The sequence below is a fragment of the Physella acuta genome, unplaced genomic scaffold (genome assembly GCF_028476545.2).
Source record: "Physella acuta isolate Inbredline_101_S28 unplaced genomic scaffold, ASM2847654v3 ptg001409l, whole genome shotgun sequence".
Classification (NCBI taxonomy): Eukaryota; Metazoa; Mollusca; class Gastropoda; family Physidae; genus Physella; species Physella acuta.
In genome coordinates, this window is record NW_026732924.1 from 139,218 (window position 1) to 158,683 (window position 19,466).

At 39.1% G+C, this 19,466-nt stretch overlaps 1 protein-coding gene across 1 annotated transcript; it reads left to right on the plus strand.

Annotated features, from left to right (window-relative positions):
- Nucleotides 1–1,345: 1,345 nt before the first annotated feature.
- LOC131927490 (insulin-like growth factor-binding protein complex acid labile subunit) lies at nucleotides 1,346–12,585 on the plus strand. Its single transcript, XM_059283160.1, has 2 exons — nucleotides 1,346–1,507; nucleotides 10,389–12,585. Exon 2 carries the CDS (start codon nucleotides 10,389–10,391, stop codon nucleotides 11,964–11,966), a length of 1,578 nt encoding a protein of 525 aa, XP_059139143.1. The 5' UTR covers nucleotides 1,346–1,507; the 3' UTR covers nucleotides 11,967–12,585.
- The last annotated feature ends 6,881 nt before the right edge of the window (nucleotides 12,586–19,466 follow it).

A 19,466-nucleotide genomic window follows, 5' to 3' on the forward strand; every position in this document is an offset into this window, starting at 1 on the left:
GGCATACTGCTACCATAAGTACACAGTGTTTCTTTCAGACTTTTTTCTTCCAGAAATTTTATTGTCTAAAATATCCGGGGGGGGGGGGGGGGGAGGGCGGACACTGTTAAAAGTATATATTTTCTATATCAATTCCATTTCGTTCGGGGGGGGGGTAGACTTTCTTCGAGGGGGGGGGGGGGGGGGAGAGCCACCGAAGAGATGTCTGGAAGAAACTCTGTAAGTACAATAATGTTCTTTTGGGTAGACCTATTTTTTGGTAGGCCTACTGGTATATCAAGTACTATAATGTTCTTTTGTGTAGGCCTACTGCTATCATAAGTACTTGGGTAGGCCTACTGGTATATCAAGTACCATAATGCACTCTTGTATAAGCCTACTGATATCGCAAGTACATTTGGTACTACTGCTACCACAATGGTCAGACAAGTTTATTTAACTGCCAATTTGTCTTAAAATGTCTAACTTAAGGGTTTTTAAAAAAAAATAATTCATTTATCAGATCTATACATTTTTATAGACTTTCACGTCAACTGGTATAAAATTTTGTTTAAATACAGCTCATTTAGGCCTACAGTTGCGGAAAAAAAATCCAATTTTAAAATAAGTTCTACATTTAAACATGTACCGACTCCCATTTTTGTTGCTTAACAATCTTTGTTCAAAAATATGTATCGTTTTTAAAATAAAACCCAACTGTTTAAATAATTAGATCTATATAATGAAGGAAAATTAAATCGAATTACTAAAGCAATTAGATCTAGATCTAATTCAACAATAACCCCCCCCCCCCCTAAAAAAAACCAAAAAAAAAAAACAAAAACAAAACAATTCACACACATGGAGAAAAAGGCGGGAAAAATACTAGAAAGAAATGATGAGTTTTCTCCGCTTGCCAGATATTGTCCGGTGTCAAATGTTAGGGGAGGGGCTAACAAAAAAACGGTCGTCAATTTGTTATGAGTGGTGGATGAGGTTCCCGTGGAAACGCAAACTGCTGATTCTTGGAGTCCGTGGGATCGATTCGACTCCATATTGATTGGCTGAGGTTCTGAAGCACGCGCTGCGGTAACTAGGGCAAGCGGTGCAGACACAGAAAGGCGCCGGAAAAAAGAATTCTGTTCTTGACAAAATTTTGAAATCAGAAAAAAAAACTGTATTTAAAAATGATGCAGTATTTAATACACCAAAAAAGGCTCCCTAAATTTTAATATATATTTTTTTTGTAAATATATAAATGGTTTAACAAAATATTGCGGGAAAATTTTCAGTGAGTTGCGTCGTTGGTCGACACCGTAGAATCGGGCCGATGCCGGTGCGGTCTGAAATCAGAGTTTTAAGATGTGTTAATGAAAGCTACGGCAAGGGAAGTAAACCTTTTTATATGTTGCTTTTTCTCCATGGTTGGCATTAAATCAGTAACAAAACATGCCACAGTGCTACAACAGCCAATAAAGTTGCATTCTTTTAGACCAGCGGTCAATAGCTGGCCGGATATTCCATAAAGGTAAGATACATATTTCTTAACATGATTTTTATTCTTCAGCTGAAACCATAGCTAAGTTGTTTCATTTTATGTTTTTATATTTAACAATTAACTAATGATGGTAATATTTTCAATTCCTTCTAATTTCAAGTCTGAAAAAAATGATTAAAATAATATCATAACGTGCAGCTTTTCTTTGATGACTAGAAAAAACACCTGTAATAGTTTATACCGCCTACTTGCAGTTGATGAGTTATGAACTCAATCGATCTGGTATCAAACAGGTTGTAATACGGTGTCTTGGAGCCTGAAAATATTGTTTTAATTAAGTTTGATTTCAACTCAGGAGTCAGCATCGTTGTAGCGGCTCGCCTTACCACTTATGTCATAAATATTAGAAACGTTCACTTTTTTTTGTTGTGTTCGATGAGTAAGCAGCTTCGTATCGCGCGTGTTTCGTGTCGCGTGAGTCAGGAAGGTCATGGGTCATGCAGCAATTGTTCACGACCTGCGGAATTCGATCTCAATTAGAGCGCGTTTTTTTTTTCAAAGGGCTATAGTGGAAAGTGTTGGGTATTTTGTGGGTCGTAGTGGAAAGTGTAGGGTATTTTGTGGTTTATAGTGGAAAGTGTTGAGTGATTGGAAAAGTGAAACTATCGAGCGTCTGAGTTGCATAATGAATATTAGGAATGCATGTTTCTGAATTATCAAGAATAGTCAGGAAATTTAACCATACCGTATTTATCAGGAGTATAGTGAATGTTTTGAACACCGAAATGACCCAGAGTTTCAGGAACTTTTAAAATGTCATGAAAGAGGAATATTGGGAAAATGTATTAAATATCAAAATTACCTGGAATATCATCCTTAATAAAATTGAGTATCAACGATGAAGGATTTACTGGGTTTCTTTAAAATACCTAAAGGATTTTTACAAACGCATGATATTTAAATAAAGCAGGAAATACGTTAAAAGTAATTTTGATAAATTATTTAGTAAAAAAAGTATGTATAATTAGATTCTTGTGAAAACTTAATTTTCTTAAGATGACATTATAAGCCCGTATAACTAGCTTAAAATTTACATAGAAATTTAATTTAATTTAGTTACTTCTAGGTATTTGAAGTTTTAAAAAGTAAGATCTATGATATTTCATACATAAAAACACTAATCACCTCTATTTTCAAAGGAAGAAATTAAATCCCATAACGGTATTTATTTAAAATGTTGATATTAATAGCTTTGTGAATCGTAGAAAAGCAATGTCTCAAATACAATTGTCATTGGGTGGTTTTGTTTATCGTGCTACTGCCAAGCAACGCGCCATTAAAATGTTTCTGCTAGGCCGTTTCAGAGATATAAAAAATCGCATGACATCCACTTGAAAACCTTCAGCAACCCAACAACAATCGCTTTAAAAATGTGCGCCGTTCTTAGGTTGGGATCAATTCTTCCAAGGCCTGCTCGGGGTTTTAAAAACCGGCACCGTGATTCACATCTGCTCAAAGCGGTGACCTCCAGATGACCTTGGGCATGTGCTGCTCTGATGGGTCGCCCCTCCCCCTGTTATCTGTTTGAATATTGATAGCAGCCCTTGATCCTTAGTGTGTGGATGGGTAGGGGGGGCGGGGGTGTAAATAAAGAATCTGGAAATACAGCCTACATTTGATGTGGTAGCCTTATTTGCTAGAACAGATTTGATGCGGTAGTTCAATAAAGGGGTTTGCAGACTATTGAAGCCGAATGCTACTCTTACGGCTTGTTCAATATCAAAGTTGTTTTACCTTTATTTTCTCAGCTCACTTCGCGTATTCATTCATAAAACTAAGTTCCCCTCTCACGTCTTTCATCACAAGGCTAAGCTCCTCTCTTACGTCTTTCATCACAAGGCTAAGCTCCTCTCTTACGTCTTTCATCACAAGGCTAAGCTCCTCTCTTACGTCTTTCATCACAAGGCTAAGCTCCTCTCTTACGTCTTTCATCACAAGGCTAAGCTCCTCTCTTACGTCTTTCATCACAAGGCTAAGCTCCTCTCTTACGTCTTTCATCACAAGGCTAAGCTCCTCTCTTACGTCTTTCATCACAAGGCTAAGCTCCTCTCTTACGTCTTTCATCACAAGGCTAAGCTCCTCTCTTACGTCTTTCATCACAAGGCTAAGCTCCTCTCTTACGTCTTTCATCACAAGGCTAAGCTCCTCTCTTACGTCTTTCACCACAAGGCTAAGCTCCTCTCTTACGTCTTTCATCACAAGGCTAAGCTCCTCTCTTACGTCTTTCATCACAAGGCTAAGCTCCTCTCTTACGTCTTTCATCACAAGGCTAAGCTCCTCTCTTACGTCTTTCATCACAAGGCTAAGCTCCTCTCTTACGTCTTTCATCACAAGGCTAAGCTCCTCTCTTACGTCTTTCATCACAAGGCTAAGCTCCTCTCTTACGTCTTTCATCACAAGGCTAAGCTCCTCTCTTACGTCTTTCATCACAAGGCTAAGCTCCTCTCTTACGTCTTTCATCACAAGGCTAAGCTCCTCTCTTACGTCTTTCATCACAAGGCTAAGCTCCTCTCTTACGTCTTTCATCACAAGGCTAAGCTCCTCTCTTACGTCTTTCATCACAAGGCTAAGCTCCTCTCTTACGTCTTTCACCACAAGGCTAAGCTCCTCTCTTACGTCTTTCATCACAAGGCTAAGCTCCTCTCTTACGTCTTTCATCACAAGGCTAAGCTCCTCTCTTACGTCTTTCATCACAAGGCTAAGCTCCTCAAGTTTCTTCCATTGTTCATTACTCATCTTAGCGTAGCCTCATATTTTGCCACATATTTAGCCACATATTTAGCCACATATTTAGTCACATATTTAGTCACATGTTTAGCCACATGTTTAGTCCCATATTTAGCCCCATATTTAGCCACATATTTAGCCACATGTTTAGTCCCATATTTAGCCCCATATTAAGCATCTGATTTAATCTCTAAGTTAGCGTCTATTATAACCAGATCTAGCCCAAAATTCAGCCTCAGGTTAGCTTTAGACCTATTCTTGAAGTTAGCTTCAGATATAACTTTAGCCTCAAAATTAAGTCCAGATTCAGCAACAAATTTAGCCTCAGATTTAGTAACACATTTAGCTTTAAAATTAACTCAGATTTAATCTCATTCTCAGATATAGTTACAGATTTAGCCTCGAATTTTCCATTAGATACAGCTTCATTTACCCTCAAATTTAACTCCATATTTAGCCTCAGATTTAGCCTCACATTCACCTCCAGAGTTAGCATCAAATTTAGCCTCAGACAGTTCAGATTTAGCTTCAAAATTAAAATTCAGATTTAATCTCATATTTAGCCTCAGATATAGTTACAGATTTAGCCCCGATTTTTCCTCAGATATAGCTTCAGATTTACCCTCAAATTGAACTCCATATTTAGCCTCAGATTTAACCTCCACTCTAACCTCTACACACCATCCTCCCCTCACCTCCCCCACCCGACATCTTGTAAACATGATCCCAACATTTTTACTAAGACAGACATTGATCGATCTCTTTCTCTCCGTGCGGTGTGTTGACACTCCTGTCCTTATGAGGATCCGATGACAAGCTAAGATGCAGCCTTCAAAGCTTCATTGGCCCGTCTTGCTATGCTTTGCTAATTATGATTTAATTTTTAAAAATTGTAATTTGATAAGTTAAAAAAAAAGAGTGTGCTATGAGTGTAAAGATTCACAGATCAATGTTTTGTGAGCGGAATGTTATAATGTTAATGAAAAGTAAAGTAAGAAAATAGTAGAGAAACTTGCAGGGGCGGAACTACAGTGCCGCCAGACCCCGCAATGCGGGGGGGGGGGGGCAGGCCGTTTAGGGGCCCAAAGCCGACCATGATCAATTTTTTTTATAGTTAAAGAATAATTTTCTTGTAAAAAAAACAAACAGATCTACTACAGTTGTGATGTACTGCAGTATCTTCCATGACTTATTTCCCTTTTTTTTTAAATAGTCAAATACGTGTGTTCTTAAAAAAACTTTAAATAAATTTGCACTAAACAAATTAAAAAGCAATTACATCTCTAAATTATTATTTTTTAAAATACATAATAAAGAATGAAATAGTAAAAAAGGAAATGTATTAAAAACTAATAATATAAATACAATTTTTTTTTAAATAAACATAAGGCGAGAAACCATTACACATACAAAGCTTTCTTGCTTCATATTCTTTTGACCGACTTGTTAGTTAGGAAACATTATGTCAAACATTGAAACAAAGAATTTCAAAACAGATTAATAGCACTTACACATGATGTGTTGTTGCTATATTATGTTTTAATTAAATAAAAACTAAGAACTTTTAATTTTTAAAATTTCGAACAAGCCCGAATTGAGTATTCTATGTTCGTATTTTGGTATATATATATATATATATATATATATATATATATATATATATATATATATATATATATATATATATATATATATATATATATATGGGGCCAAAAAATGTTTTTGCGGGGTGGCCCAATTTTTCTAGTTCCGCCACTGGAAACTTGGCGTACATGAGAATCACAATTTTCCCCATGTTTTGATCTATTTTGTTTTACAGAGCAATAGCGTAGCTGTTATAAGTTATTACATAAATCTTATATATTTTCTAAATATAAAATGAAATACATAGTGTAAAGCCTTACAGTAGTGCCCGAAGGCCATTTACCCGAATAGACAACTGCCGAAAATATATTAATCTTGAGTATTGAAACTTATTTGTCCATTTTGTTCATTATAATTTTTTTCCGTTTTCGTTTTGGGTTTAAAGAGAGTATGTCATACAAAATGTGGGATAAATGAACGAAATAATTGATATTTGTTTGATTTTTTAAACTATTAAAGCTTATAAAATACAATTTTATTTTGCATTGCTTATACAATTCAATTTCGTTATAAAATAATTCCGCTACTACATTGTCTATACAAGGTGTGTTGAGCTGAAATTAAATACAAGCGACTCTACTCAACAAGTTAAGTCATCTGCAACATGATCAGCACACATCATGGCTTAACAAGGAAAATCAATCGAAGGCGTCTATGTTTACTGTAAAACAACGCTGTTTCCTAGTGTACTAAATGTGTTATCACCACCTCAACACGTCGATTACACAACCACATTTAAAAAATATTTTTTTTGCTGTCTCCATCGTATCATTTAAAAATAATATTTAATTTTGTATTAAATAAATCTTCACCAAGTGACATATTGTCATGTCTTATTGATTGGCATGTATTATGACATTTATTAAAGAAAAAGCTAATTCTTTTTTTTAAAACACCTATATACCGCAATAATTTTAAAAATAAAAGCTCTGTCTTAAAAAATATGATTAAATATCTGTTTTTTTTAATGCTTAAAATTGTTTTAATTATTAAGATATGAAATAAAAAAAATCATTAATAACTTTTTCAGGATAAAAATAATATTTGATCTATAACTTTTCCGGCTAGCGGCATTTGGGCATGTGGGTTTTGGGTTTTTTTGCCAAGCGGATTTTTAGGTTTGGATACCGTTTTGTTAAAACTGCTCGGATTATATACCCTTGGCGTTGAAATAACACTCTTTGTCTATTTTGATATTACATGTCTAAAAGACACTTATAAAATATCATAATGTTCTCTGTAAAAAACGCACATATAAAATTTCCTTATCTGTGCTGTCAAAGACAGAATTTCCTTATCTGCTCAGACAAACGCAGAATGTCCTTATCTGCGCTAAGAGCTACGTGTATATTGTTCTTATCTAAGCCGTGGTAGCTTCACCGACTTTTTGGTGGCGATCACAGGGGAGATAATTATTGATCTACGCCTGGACACCCCCACCTCCCCGTGCAGCAGCTGTCCGGTGAACGCCCGACCCTGGTGCGAAGACTGACCCCCGGGCCAGCAAGGCGTCGGTACATATCCGGGAGTTAGCCCGTGCTCTGTCCTGGCAAGACTCTATGACGTAAACCTCCCCACCCTCCTGACCTTTCCCCCACACCCACGGTTAATCTCACTCTGAAGTCTGGACATTAACACGCTAATCTCCCCTAGGAAGTTCAGACTGCCATATTAATCCCTCCGCACTTGACAATGGAACAGTTTAGTTCTTCACATCTACGCCGATGAGCACTATATCCATACTATTATCAGAAACATATAGGTCGTTTTGTGTGTGTTTGTGGGGGGGGGGTGAGGTGAAGGCGGCACTGTTTTAAACATCTAAGTGGTGTGGGGGGAGTGGAGGTTGAGTTGTAGAGCTCTGAACTACTCGCCGGAAAGTCTCTAGTTCGAACCACGGTCCACCCAGCTCATTAGAGAAAGCAAAGGCGGGTGGGTATAGCGCTAACCATACTATCGTTACATGGATCGTTCGTTCTGAAAAGTAAACTTTACCTAGTGTAGGAGGGCTTATAAATTATAAAAAAACCTCTTAAACACGGATGTAGCAAATCTACAACAATCTACTTGGGTACCCGACCGCGGCACAGTTATCTACACTTATACTCTCTCGTCTCTCTAGTCCTCTCCCATAGTCCAGACACTCTCATCCAGCATCCTGCAAGGGTCTAGGACATTACCCCCCAGTCAATTACCCCCCGTACATTCCCCCCCCCCCCGGAGCAATTACTTCTCTGTCCATCACCCCAAGCTCAAGAATCCTGAATAACCCGAACTCTATACCTATATATTACCTTAATCCTAACCTTAAGAAAAAGCCTAATTACCCCACGGGGATTATTACTCCGGGGGGAGGAGGGATGTCCAGGGTGTAATTGACGGGGGGGGGGGGGGGTAATGCCCTGTTGCCCTTCCTCCACACCTCTGCCTTCCACCATCTTCAGTGCTTCTCCTACTGTTATATAGGTCTTCGTTGTGCTTGATTTTTTTTTATATCGGAAGGGATATCTTTTTGGATAGCCTTTGTCCAACCAAGAACAAACTACAAAGGCATATGTTGTTGGATTTTGCAGTTGTCGCTCTTGAAAGAGTGACTGTCCCCAGCTAACGAGCCTTATCTGCTCCGAGGTTCGAACTAGAGACTTTTCGGTTATTAAGCAACCATTGGTTTTTTTTATCTTCCAATAATTTTTTTCATTCTTCTGCCTTTGTTTCGTGTGCTTGCCACTGTTCCTTGTAGAATTGTTTTCTCTAGTATCCACAACCTTGCTACATGCCAGTACAGTTTCTGTTTTTTTAACGTCTGACCCGCATTTAGAAACAACAAAAAATGTCGAAAAAAAAAGAAAAAAAAACAAAAAAAAAAAAAACGATGGCTGCACGGAAGAAGCAGGATAACCCCTTCAGCAGACGACCTCATATTTTACCCAGATGTCACAAAACCTGATTACGCCCCTGTTCACGTAGTCTAACGAAATCCGTGAAACTGATGTCCAGCAAACCACGTGGCTAGGATCACGTTTTTTGTGTGCCTACAATTTGTCTTCGTGTGAAGATAAACCCGATGCGGAGTTGAACGAAATTTGTTTAGCGCTAGAAGAAATAGCGCCGAATAGGGCTTTAGACTATTCACACCACATTTGTAGCGGCTATAGAAATGCTGCGCGTCAATAGATTGAAACGTTTTGCGCATTTCATGAGGGGGTAGGGGAAGAGTCTAGGGATTAGGGTGGTGAGGTGGGGGGAGGGGGAACCAGATATATGCAGGGAGACAATTTTCAGATATCTAGTCTAGAATACGAAAAGTGTTTTACAAAGCAATGTAAAAACACTTTATGTATATATATATATATATATATATATAATCAGCAATAACAATGCAAAGATTATACTTTATAATTGAAAACAATAATTATACCACACATGGTTTCACTCATTGTAACGCTTTCTTTGAATCTATTCCTTCATTCAATGATTCACAAGGTTGTAGGGGCCTATAACGATTTACTGGGGAAAATAGATCTAAGGCGGGTGTGGGCGGGGGCGAGATATATATTGTTACAGAGCAAAGACATAGAGAAGAAAGAAAAACTAAAATAGCCGTCTGTCACCACGTGGTGCAACAGCCTCCATTACCGGCCATCTTGTCCGTCAGTTCACGGCACCGGCCACACGTCGCTCTGGTGACGTGGGAGGTGATTTGCTTTTGGCCACCCGAGGTGCCAGTCTGCTCACGTCATCCAGACAATGGCAGGCCACCCACACGTTTCCGTCTCGTCATTCAGGCTGGAGCCGCCGACCTTTCGAATGTTCCAGATGGAAGAAATGCACTTTGTTGCTGAATTAACAATCTCTCTATCTCGCTCTTTTCCTCTTTCCCCTCTTCTCTCTCTCTCTCTCTCTCCCTCTCTCTCTCTCTCTCTCTCTCTCTCTCTCTCTCTCTCTCTCTCTCTCTCTCTATATATATATATATATATATATATATATATATATATATATATATATATATATCCGCCATATTTTAATGCAAAATTAACAATATGTAGGCATATATATATATATATATATATATATATATATATATATATATATATATATATATATATATATACACACATACGGGTCAAGTGAAGTTCCCCTTTCGAACCTTACTGTCCATGGGGCAAGTGAAATAGAGTTCACCTGTTTCTGTGACATCGGCATTGAAGGTGATAGTATGCTCAGCACTATGCCCAACTGCCTATACCTTCCGTATCGTGAAGTGGGTGCCCATAATAGGTGGGTGGAATCTGGGGACTTTCTAAAGAATTGAACCCGGATTCTAACTCGAGACTTTTGGGTTAGCATTCGTATGCTCTACCATTTGACCACGCCGTTGTTTGTGTAAATACATACATAAGTACATATAAAAAACATTGATATATTTATTTTATGTATAACATGACAGCAGCCAATGATGATACTTTTCTTGCATTTGCAGATGGGTTTGCTATCAGACATGTTGAGGTTCGCGGCCTTCATTAGTTTTGTCCTGGCCATTCATGGATCTCCCAACTGCCCAGAGGACTGCTCATGCTCCCACTCTACCCAAGAGGTTGTAGGTCCTGTCTACAAGGTCCTGTGTGTCCAGAAAGGTCTCCTGTCGATCCCAGACCTCACCGTGCTGCAGGCGATTCAACTTCCGGTTGTCTTAAACCTGGAACAAAACGAGATCAAATCCGTCTCTATGTTGGACTTCCCGCCAGGGTTGAATATTTTCTCGCTGGACCTGACCAAGAACCCTGAGATGAAAATCGCCCAGGACGCCTTCAACAACATGAACATGACGCTTAAGAAGCTGGTCCTTGAAGCCATCAAGATGACTTTCGAGCATCCCCTGGCAATGCTCAACAAGCTCTCTGTCTTAGAGGAACTATCCCTCAGCCACAACAATCGTGTGGGGTACGTCACCGGCGCTATCGAAGACATCCGGGTGTCTTTATTCCAAGGTCCGGTCGTCAGATCGTTAAAAATTTTACGCATGTCTAACTGCGGGATTCGATCCATGGTCCATTCGACTCTAGCGGGTTTACACGCTCTGGAGGAACTTGATTTGTCCAAGAACAAATTTGCGCAAGTGCCTTCAACCATAAAACATCTGAAGAACCTGAAAAGCTTGTTCATGTTCAGGAGCGGCTTACACACCGTGGAGGACAACTCATTCCAAGGGATGAAATCCCTAGAGGTTATCGAACTCAACACGAACACGATCAAAACTTTGTCGAAAGACGCGTTTAAAGGGCTGGAACATTCTTTAAAGAAGCTTCGACTTGATCGATGCTTTATGCAACAAATCCCAACCGAAGCGTTGGCGAATTTGTATAAACTGGAGTACTTGGATTTATCCCAGAACGCGTTCACCATAGCCCCGCCTAAAGTGTTTGTAGGTCATTACTGCCTGCGTACTTTACTCATTAGTTCCGAGAACATGGTCGTGGACACCAGCACGTTCGCTGGGCAGGAGACCTGCATTCGGGACCTCACCATGAAGCAGATGAAGCTCACCCGAGTCCCCCGTGAGGCTTTGGTTCACCTGAAGTCCTTGCAGGAGCTTAACCTTGAGAACAACCTCATCCACCGCCTTCCTAAAAACGCTTTCTTCGGCATCAAAGCTATGATCATCAGCTTAGCGTACAACAACCTCACCCACATCGAACCAGGCGCCTTCAACGGCCTACCGAAAAGAGTGAGTATAAACCTCCGTCATACTCATGTATCGGATATCGATTTCTTGATCGATTACCCGGAAGACGCCATTGAAACTGTCAACCTTGACAACGCCCACCTGTTATGCAGGTGCTCTATGAAGTCCTCGCTCAACGCCACGCTGAACGTCAATATCCACGGCACCTGCATGAAGCAGAACCTCGTTCTGAACCTCAACAGCAACAGGTTGGCCGCCATCTTGGACGAAGCTTGTTTAGAGGAATCGGCTTCGAATTCGAGTTCCCTAACCATGAGAACAATCACAACACAAATAGTTTTATTTTTTGCTATGTGGTGGGGCACACGTGTGTAAAAACTGCTGAGAATTATTTTGTGTTCAGTTAGACGTGTAACGTACAAGATAGCTAGTGATGTGGGCGTTAGAGATTTGTTTTGACAAAAGTGGGATCGATTCCTATAGGTGTCAGTTAATTCTTGGTTAAAGCTTTGTCTTGACAGATGCGGAATCGATTCCCGGATCTGTCAGGTGTTTCTGCGTTTGCGCTTTGTCTTGACAAATGTAGTATCGATTCCTGGATGAAACAAGTGATCATTACATTGATTTAGCCATAAGTTTAGTATGAGTTACTTCTTTCGTCGATTGTTGTCGATCTTTGGAAAAGCTGTGATTTATACCGTTCCACAGCGTTCGTGGCTACACCATAGGCCACAGAGAGAAAAAAACTGCACCTCACCCCATTAATTATAAACAATCAGAAGTTATTTGAACCTTCCTTGAACCACACATATTCTCACAATTCACATACTAATTAACCCTTTCACGCACATACAACAACTTGGCTCTCATTGGAAGAGTCACTTGAGTCAACTAGCCAATCCGTAATGTCATCGAGCTCACTCCTAAATTAAAAAAAAATCATTCTCATTCGATTTTTATGTTCACAATCATCTAACGTCATTTAAAATTTTAAACAAATGTAAGCAATAAAACTATTGATACAAAAACTGCAGTGATTTTTTTATAACGCTATCATTCAGTCCAAATCAGCGGCTTGGAAGTCTCCCCCAATGTGTCACACTTTGTCACATCTGTGTGCCATTGTGGTTGACTAGCGACACTCCCAGCCTTCACGTGGGCTTCAAACTGTAACCCCACAGCCCAGCCTCAGAAATAAAAGCACTAACAAACACGCACTAAAGAACACGCACTAGGAAACACGCACTAAAGAACACGCACTAACAAACACGCACTAACAAACACGCATTAATAAACACGCACTAACGAACACGCACTAACGAAAACCTACCAACAGGTAACCTCAACCAAACTAAAACAAACACACATCTACAAACGGACTCCCGCAACTGTAAAACCAACACAAGAAAATATATTTAGCCAGCCTGTGTTTCTTTGCTATGTGTACCAGCATAACGTTATAGCTGTGTTGTTTTCTGTGTATTGTAACTCTATATTGTGATATAACTTTGTGTTGACGGATTGGAGTTGACAGGGGTTTCACTTTCGTCCAAATTCTAGATCTTTTCAATTCAAGAATACCCGAAACCAAAACATTTAAATGGAGACAAGGGGCCACTCCAAGTTTAAACTTTATTTCAAAACTTTTAAATTAATATCGAAATTGTTAAATCCGAACTTTTGAATGAACACCTATGGAAATGGTAACAATTGGCCTACAGTCATCGACGTAGCTTCGTTTTGTCAAACTGGACCTGTACATTTTATCAATTCATTCCTATATCTATATCTATCCAAACACAGACGTATAATCGAGATCAAGAATCGTAGTTCAAAGCCATGTCGCTGTCTTTAGGCATCGTTACCACAATTTTTTAAAACAACGTTCAGTCCACATTCTCTAGAATATTCCTATGACATTCTCCACCCTATACCTGCTGGTCAGATTGTCACCATTTCCCACCGGAGTACTACACCCGTTATATTTAAAAGTGGTTTTATGAACGTAAATTGATGTTCGCTGTTATATGATATATACATAAGATATACAGGTAAAATATGTTATAGCAATAGATTTACATCATTTACTGATTACATTTACAGTCATCATCTATTGAACAAACTGACATCATTTACTGACCACATTTACGTAATTTGCAGACCAAATTTACATCATCTAAATTGATCTCATGTATTGACCAAATGTACATCATTTCTGTCGGACTGGGATGATATCAGCGTGAAAGTTTGGAGTAGTTGTGAATGAACAAAAATATTAGAAATAAAATTTTTCTTGAACACTTGTAAACGAATTCTATTCTATATGAAAATGTAAAGTGAAAAAAAAACCCACGTTAAATGAAAATAATTTGTGTAGGTGTGTAAAATGAATGTTTGGTATGAAATTGGGAAATGAAAGATGAAAGCGATGAACAGAACCAATCGCATTTGTCAATTTTAAAATCTTGTATACATCATCTCCACGTATCAATGGCCGGAACAAGGTCCAGATGTTACCATGGCAACCACTCACATCTTTACCCACTAACCCACTGTATACAACACCTTCCCCCTTCCCCTATTCCCTAACACCATCATCCCCGTTTTTCACCCATGACCCCCACCCCTGAACCCCCTATCTCCCGACTCACCCCGTCTTATGTAACTTCACTGGTACCCTGACCCACCTGACCCACCTTGTCTGATGTATCTTCACTGATACCCTGGCCACAGTGGGGATCGTACAAAGAACAAGTTCGGCTACCCCCCTCCTCACCCCACCCCCGAGTATGACAGGCAAGTGAAAAACAGAAACACCCCCCTGTATATTTTTCTAACTCATCCGTTCATTAAGGTGATACAATTATTATTTTGGTAACAACAATTTTGCTTATTAAATAAAATATTATAAAAAACACTCATTTAAATAGTCTTTTTTGTATTTTTCAGTGTATGTGTATGTGTGAGGTAACTGTCAAAATATATAACTTGTTGCCTTGTTGAATAATCCCTGATAACTACATTTCAACGCGAAAGCTAACCAAAATACTAAACCTAACCCTATCCCAAATCTCGTCATATAAATACTAGCCGTCCCGGTAAATACTAGCCGTCCCGACCAGGCCCTGCTCTCGCTTCTGTGAAAAACCTTTCTGTTAAAGACCATTACCTGTGTGTTTAGTAATCATCATAAACCCGGCATTGCCCACCCAATTCACAACCAACCAAAACCTAAACAACAAAACGCAAACATAACGCTAACACAATTTCAAATACAAACGAAAACAAAATCCTAACAACAAACCCAACCACAACCACAAACACCAATACAAACACAAAGAAAAAACAAACAAAAAAGCAAACGAAAACAAAAACCTAACAACAAACCCAAACCCAACCACAACCACAAACACCAATACAAACACAAAGAAAAAAACGGAAAAGCAAACGAAAACAAACCAAATCCAAACGCAAAACCAACCACAAACACAAACCCAAAGAAAAAAACACAAACAAAAAGAAAACGAAAACAAACCAAATCCAAACGCAAAACCTGGCCGTATGAGGTGCAGTCCTGAAGTACGTGCTTTGTATTATCCGGGGCCATGCCACAAGGGCAAGTTTCACCACACCCAACTTTTAGTTTTTTTGTTATACTTGTGCTGTTTTAGTCTGTTGTGGCCTGTTCTGAGTCTAAAGATTGTGTTGTAGTATGCGTGTCAATTTGTGAAATCCGTCGTCTTTTTTTGTAGTGTGGGTATAAGCTATTTCTTTATCACACTGAAAATATAAAAATTCAAGTGCTGAGTGGATTACAATCCATCCATTAATATCTGAAGCTATGAATGACAACCCAGATGACATCTAGCTGACCTATCAATGTATCACAGTAAGCTGAAATGTTGTGAGGACGATATGGGGAAAACCCGATTTAATCTCAGTGCGCAAATACGCGCCGTGGCGTTTAAGTTTTTTTAGCTGGCCAGCGGTTGAAATCAATAAGGAAAAAAAATATTGACAGGGGGGGGGGGGGGGGGGTCAGAGTTGTGGATGAGATAGTGGTGGGTGTGGGGGTTGGGGGGTTGTTATACAAACACCCGGGTAGATCGTGGGGGGTCACTGGGTTGCGTAAATACTCAGATAGGTTAGAGAAATATTAGTCTGAGGTTAAAAGTGTTTTCGTGCCTACATTTAGAGTCGGTTAACAAATTCCGTTTTGGAGCGAGGGGGGAGGGGGGATTTTTGTGTATGATTATTGATTGCGAGGGTTTTTCTTCACTATTCAATGCAAAGTAACCCCCCCCCCCCTACCCCAACTCTCTTTTCTACATTGCTTTTTAAAACCAAGACCAATGAAATAGTGGAATTCGACAGAGAAGACTTTAGACAAGCGGAGAAGCTGTGGATATTTGATATTTGTGGATATTCTATCTAATATTTGTTGATATCTGTTGATATTTGTGGATATTTGTTGATATTTGTGGATATCTGTTGATATTTGTAGATATCTGTTGATATTTGTAGATATGTTTTAATATTTGAAGATATATGTAGACGTAAATAGGCATACGGCCTTTATAAAGTAAAACTACAGCTCGTTACATTAAATACAGATCTAGGAAAAGTTATGAAATTTTAACATTCACTATTTCTTTTGCAGTGTAATATAACTTTCATCTAAATACTTCACAAACACACACGCAACGAATACACACGCACACGCATATGCACAGGAATACGCACAAGCACACACACATACACACTCTTACGCACACACACACACGCGCACACACACATCCACACATCCACACACACATTGATCATGGCATGGCATAGGGGTTGACATAGAAAATAACAAAGTAAAACGCCCTCAGATTATGTCCTGCGTTAAATTACTTTTGTTTTTAATTAGAATGCTACGCTAGGCAAACCAATCAGCCACTTGAGTTGAACTTTATTCAGATTCGCCTCAATCAATCTAACATATTCACTGCTTAGCTTATACAGCCCGACGCATTGAAATGTAAAATACTGACTAGATGTCTTCTATACTGAATTTTATTCGCTGATTAATTAAGGGAGGTAAGTTTGTGTTCGTGCTTTGCACATTTCTGCTGCGGTGATCCTAATCTTGGTTCTAATTTCCTGTGGACAAGTTCACATCTGAAATCAAGTCCTCACCCCTCCCCCCACCCCTCGTCAGGACGACGGAGAGCGTTTGAATTCAACAAACAATTACACCAGACAAATCTTCTGCATTAAAGTGGATCCAAATCAAGTTAAAAATTTGCCGCATCCCTTAAACAGACAAACACACAAACAGACAGATAATTTGAACTAACTGAAAGCTTATAAAAACTGTTTTGTTCCCTTTCATGAGCCTGGAACAAAAGTTCAGATTTTATTCGACAGGTCGCGTCAACCCTGAAAGACCAACCCAATTGAGAAGCTGATTTCATAGTCCCTGGGGGTGGCCGAAAAAATAGGGGGGCGTCTTCAATTTCTGAAGCAGACGATTGTTTATGTCAGCTTGCTTCATAAGGTGATTGACATATGTGACCCACGGGACGTCAGTGTGGGGGGGGGGGGGGGGGAAGGGGGATTCTTGTTTACACCAGTGTTTGTTTGTGTGTGATTGTCTGTGTTTGTGTGTGTTTGTGTGTGTTTGTTTGAGTGTGTCTATAGGGAGTGAAGTTCTACATTGGTCTGGAGTTGAAAATTTTACGTGTGGGTATTGTTTGACGTACGTGTGTGTGTTTGTGTGTGCGTGTGTGTGTGTGGTGGAGAGGGGTGTGGGATAATGCTGTTTTGTATTAGTGAGGTGTTTAGTGGGAAATAGATTGGGTGAACAAGTCGGTGGGTGGGGCAGGGGGAGGGGGTTGTTTAGAAGGTGAGATAGCTGGTGGGGTATTGGTTTGTGGGAAATTGGTTTGTGGGATATTTGTTTTGAGGGAAAAAAATTTGTGGAAAATTTGTGCAAAAATCATATTCTTCCGATTTCTGTTCGTTTTCTGTTCCTCCCTGTCAATTCAAAAGTTAACCACTCTTTGCACTAAGTAATGGATGACCTGTGCTGATGGTGTATCTGATTGGTGAAAGATGTTCAAGTATCTCGCTAAAATACTGAAGGCTATGTGCAGACAACTCCGATAAGCATTTATTAGCAGCCCTAACAAGAGTTATGGGACCGGGCTAGTGGGGGTTAGGAGCTTATCAATATGTCATTAGTAATCAGTGTTTCATTCATTTCTCTCTGTGGTAGGGACACTTCAAACTTTTGATGGGAGGGGAGGAGGGTGGACCTAAATTTTCGTGGGGGGGGGGGGGATACTTGTTAAAGTAGTTATTGTCTATGGGAAGGAGCACTCCGAATTGATGCCTGAAAGAAACTGACAGTAATTGCCACCAATCAATATATCAGTCAATAATTTCCATTTATTATTTCAGGCTGTGTGTTTGTATGTGTGTCTATGTGTGTGTGTGTCTATGTGTGTATATATGTGTGTGTGTGTCTATGTGTTAGTAAGGTTAAAGGTTAGTGGGAAGATGTCATGTCCATATACGGAAATAACAAAAAATACATCTCCTAGATCAGATGGACGTTTTGTCTAGCCGACTAGGAAAAAAAATATTGGTCTGATTTATATCGATTTATCTGTCCCTTGATGTACATAAATAAAAGTTAACACTGAGGCTACTCGCACCAGTCCGACGAGGTCCATTAGCATGTACACGAAGCAATACTTGATGGAACCTTCGTTTTTTACTATAGGCCTATATAGGTTGTTTTATTCAGAGTTTACCTAAGGTGCTAATAAACGGTTTTCTTTGGTCTAATGAATGGTGTCTTCATACCACTTTTCGATTACTTAAACGTCAAGAATAAAAATAAAATTTTTCTTTAACTTACTAAATTAATTTTTGTATAATAAACTAATGAATAGTTTGCTACGTTTTTATTTTATTATTTTATTAGATAGTTCAGCTTATTAATTCTTCTGCAACGTTTGAAGAAAAAAAAGGGAAGTGACTCCGATAAAAAAAACCTTCTCAGGGGAACGGTAATTAAAGTTTCAGAATAACATCCGTTAATTAGTATCCTTATTTCTTTAATTGGCATTACTCAACTATAGCCCCCCCCCCCCCACTCCCTAAATGTTTCCAGATAATCTCCATCCCCCTACAAATAATCTCCACCCCCCTACAAACAATCTCCACCCCCTACAAATAATCTCCACCCCCCCCCCCCTACAAATAATCTCCAACCCCCTACAAATAATCTCCAACCCACTACTCCTACACGACAGTGGAAGCCGACCGTGAGTCACCGATCCGATGTAGGAGTTAAAAATGTCAACGAAACAAAACCTCGTCGATTCTCGCGGGACCCGGCGTGGCGTCGTCCACAATTGGATTGGTTATGTCGATCTACCCTCGGTCCGTGGACCTCAAGTTTGCTCAAATAATGAACGCAGCACCCAAGGGGGCCATGTATTTTATGAATGCGAAACTAATTTCTTCACGGATTTTTTTTTCTTTCTAATCAAACAGATAGCTCGAGTTTTCGCAGGGGGTAATTTGCATTCAGACGTAAATCAGAGGAAATGTTTAGAATTTTTTTGTCTGGTCAGTTTCTAAAGTTCAGCCAGGGCTTTAGGTGGGCGAAAAATCAATAGGCTAAAATATCATACATTCTATTGGTTAGATGGCTAAGTTACAATATGACATAGAAAAAAAGTGGTTAAATAGATAGGTGACAAGGAAATGAACAGTGGCCAAACTACCTTGATACAGGACTAACATATGTTCAATATAATTCGAATTAAATAAAAATTTACTGGCTAATTAACACGACTCAATTTATAATCGTAATAA

What these genes read in the sequence shown, in the direction of transcription:
- LOC131927490 (XM_059283160.1), top strand. Translation starts at nt 10,389, where the DNA reads ATGGGTTTGCTATCAGACATGTTGAGGTTCGCGGCCTTCATTAGTTTT.